Raw genomic sequence first — 2837 nt, 5'->3', positions numbered from 1 at the left:
CCGGATAGCTAGCCCCCATCCAATCGCACCCTTGTGTAAGGAACGGGAGAGAGTTTCCTCTAAAAAAATAGTTATGTGAGAGAGTTTTCACAAAGTGGGTGCGTTTTGTCAACTCGGATAGAAGAAAACAATTACGCCTTACGTGGGCCACCGCCCCAGCAACGCTTCCCAAGTACTCCTGGCCCATGCCTTTCCTTTTATTCCCCTCCCAAAAGCATGGTCGGTGGTACGTGTCACCCCTCCATTGGCGCATCCATCTCCACCGCGCCATGAAACTCTTGGACGTATTCCCCCCGGACCTCTCAGACGAGGAATCCCCACAGGCCAAGTAAAGTCCACATGCCCCCATTCCCACTCTTCTTATTTTCTTTTCGCCCTTTTAAACCTAACTCAAACTCCAAACCTCTATAAAGACCCCAAGCCCCCATCGTCTCCCCATTGATCTCGACACAACCTGTGCAGCCAAAGAGAGAGTTAGCGAGATATCCTTCAAAACTCCCACTTCTATAGAGAGAAAACATGGCAACTAGCTACTACTATCAAAATGGTCCTTATCATTCCTCTTCTTACTCTCAACCCCCTCCCTTGCCACTCCACCTATGCTTCTTCCTCCTCACTCTCTTCTTGTTCATTGGCCTCTCATTCTACATGAGCTACGAATCGGTGTTCGAGAGCTTGTTCGACCAAATCAAGCTCTTCCTCATGGTGTCACCACTGGTGCTGCTTTTGGTCGTCCACTGGCTAAGCGGTGTTGATCGGCGGCGGGTGCCGTTCTTCATCCCTTTGCCGGAGAGGGAGTCCTTCCATAGGGCCGGTGGATCGCCGTGGGGCATCGCGCTCGTTCTGGTGCTTCTCATGTTCATGATCTCTTACCAGTCCTACTTCCACGAACGATGGTTCCCCCTACTTAGTCGATGATGGTGATCAGAGTGGTGGACATGGTGGTTGTTTGAGGAAGAAGAGGTTTTTCTCCTACTATTATATATATATATATCTGTCTTTGACAAGAGAGAAGGAAGGGTTGGATTAGGAAGTAATTTTATGTATTTAGCTATGTGGACTGAACGAGCAAGAGCTTGATGCTTTATTTTTCAGTAACAAGGCTGGCTTTCTTCGCTCTATCTTATTATCATGCTGCTTAAATCTGAAAATGAGTGAATTTATTTTGTTAATTCCGCTTAGCTATTCTGTGAGTTTGCATGATCAAATGGTCTTTCGTACGTGTGATCTCGTATAAAATGGTGGCCAATCCGTGGGTAGCTTGGAGGATTCACATTAATTTAACTAAATTTTGCTTGATGTGAATTGGTGATCCTCGTGATGCTGCGAAAATAAATCAATACGGAGTCCTTGAGGAAGCTATTACGCATTTCCTAAGATAACTTCTTCTTTTTACCTTGTGTTTGGTTGGGGTCATGAGAGGATGGATAGATAAAATTAATTGAAGGATGTATGGCTTCTATCATTCATTTGGTTCAAAAAATTATAATAAAGATGGATGAAAAAAAAGAATTATCCATCCATCCTGACTTATCATTTTGCATCCTTTCAAATTAGAAGGATGAAGGAAGAATGAATGAAACATTTAATGATGGACTTTAGAATTGATAAAATTATATCTTATTAATTTTTCTTGATGAAAATATAATATTTTTTTACTTTTGCATTCATATTATTTATATATACTATTAATCATATATTATTAAATTTTATTAGCTATTATTTTAATTTTAATATATAATTTTCATAATTATAATTAAATAATTAGATTTCTTCTATTTTTTATTCATATTTATTATTTTTAATTAACTATTTAAACTAAATTATAAATTAATTAGTTATTTATATAATTAATTTATAAATCATGTATTAAATTAAATATTTATATAAATTTTATATAATTATAATTATAACTTGATAATAATAATATTTTTATCAAGGATAGTTTAATAAAAATATTATACAAATATTATCCATCCTCTTGTGATTCGTTCTATATCTAACAAAGGAGAGAATCATTACCATCGATTCTTTCATGTTTACGAGAAGATAGATGAAAAATTTGTCTATTTTTTTTTTTTTGTTCATTCTTTTTTTTTCTATCATTTTTTTATCTATTTTTTGTACTAAATAAAGTATTAATTTTTTTTTTTTTTTTTTTGTATATTGTGCTTGAGATCTACTATTCTACTGTTGGAAGGTCTACCAACTTTTGCTCCGTGCGAAGGACCGGCACCTTCATGAATGTTCCGCTGGGCCTAACAGGTGCGAGTCCATGATTCTTCTTTTGATTTGAAGGGACCTAAAGATGCCATGGTTTTGAAAGTTCATCTTTCATTCAAGTGGAATGTACCGTGCCCTTTGAGTTTGTGTATATATTATAATGTGGAAAGGAGGATGGTACATCAGAGGAAAAAGAAGGGAAGGACATCTTTTCGTGGGAACGGCTTCTTTTTCTCTTTCGGCTCGGACGGTGACTCAAAGTAGCCGAGCGTTCCTTCGTGCTTATCCACCTGTCTGCCTAAGCGTCACCGATCGCAAGGCCTAGTTGTCATTGGATAAGAATAAAAGAAAGTTTTTTTTTTTTTTAATGTCACGTCTCAAGAATTAGGGCTTGTAAACTGATGCCACCTTTGTCCACTTCCCAATTAACACGAGAATCTTCGGAGGTCATTACAAACAAAATGATCAATTCTATCATAGCTGGGGATAGCTCGTATCAGGAGGTTCGAACTTGGAAGAATGGTAATAATTGTACTCATACGGCTAGCATCACTATACTAATCATGTATGTTTGATTAGTGTCTAACTTCAATTAGCTATTGATGTTCACGAGC

The 2837-nt window shown here is 37.4% G+C and overlaps 1 protein-coding gene across 1 annotated transcript; it reads left to right on the top strand.

Annotated features, from left to right (window-relative positions):
• The first annotated feature begins 414 nt into the window (after positions 1 to 414).
• On the top strand, positions 415 to 1121 carry LOC105041884 (uncharacterized). The gene has a single exon (XM_010918944.4). It carries the CDS (start codon positions 520 to 522, stop codon positions 916 to 918), a length of 399 nt encoding a protein of 132 aa, XP_010917246.2. The 5' UTR covers positions 415 to 519; the 3' UTR covers positions 919 to 1121.
• Positions 1122 to 2837: the final 1716 nt, after the last annotated feature.

Source organism: Elaeis guineensis, chromosome 3 (genome assembly GCF_000442705.2).
Source record: "Elaeis guineensis isolate ETL-2024a chromosome 3, EG11, whole genome shotgun sequence".
Taxonomy (NCBI): domain Eukaryota; kingdom Viridiplantae; phylum Streptophyta; class Magnoliopsida; order Arecales; family Arecaceae; genus Elaeis; species Elaeis guineensis.
This window is presented reverse-complemented; position numbering and strand designations above follow the sequence as displayed.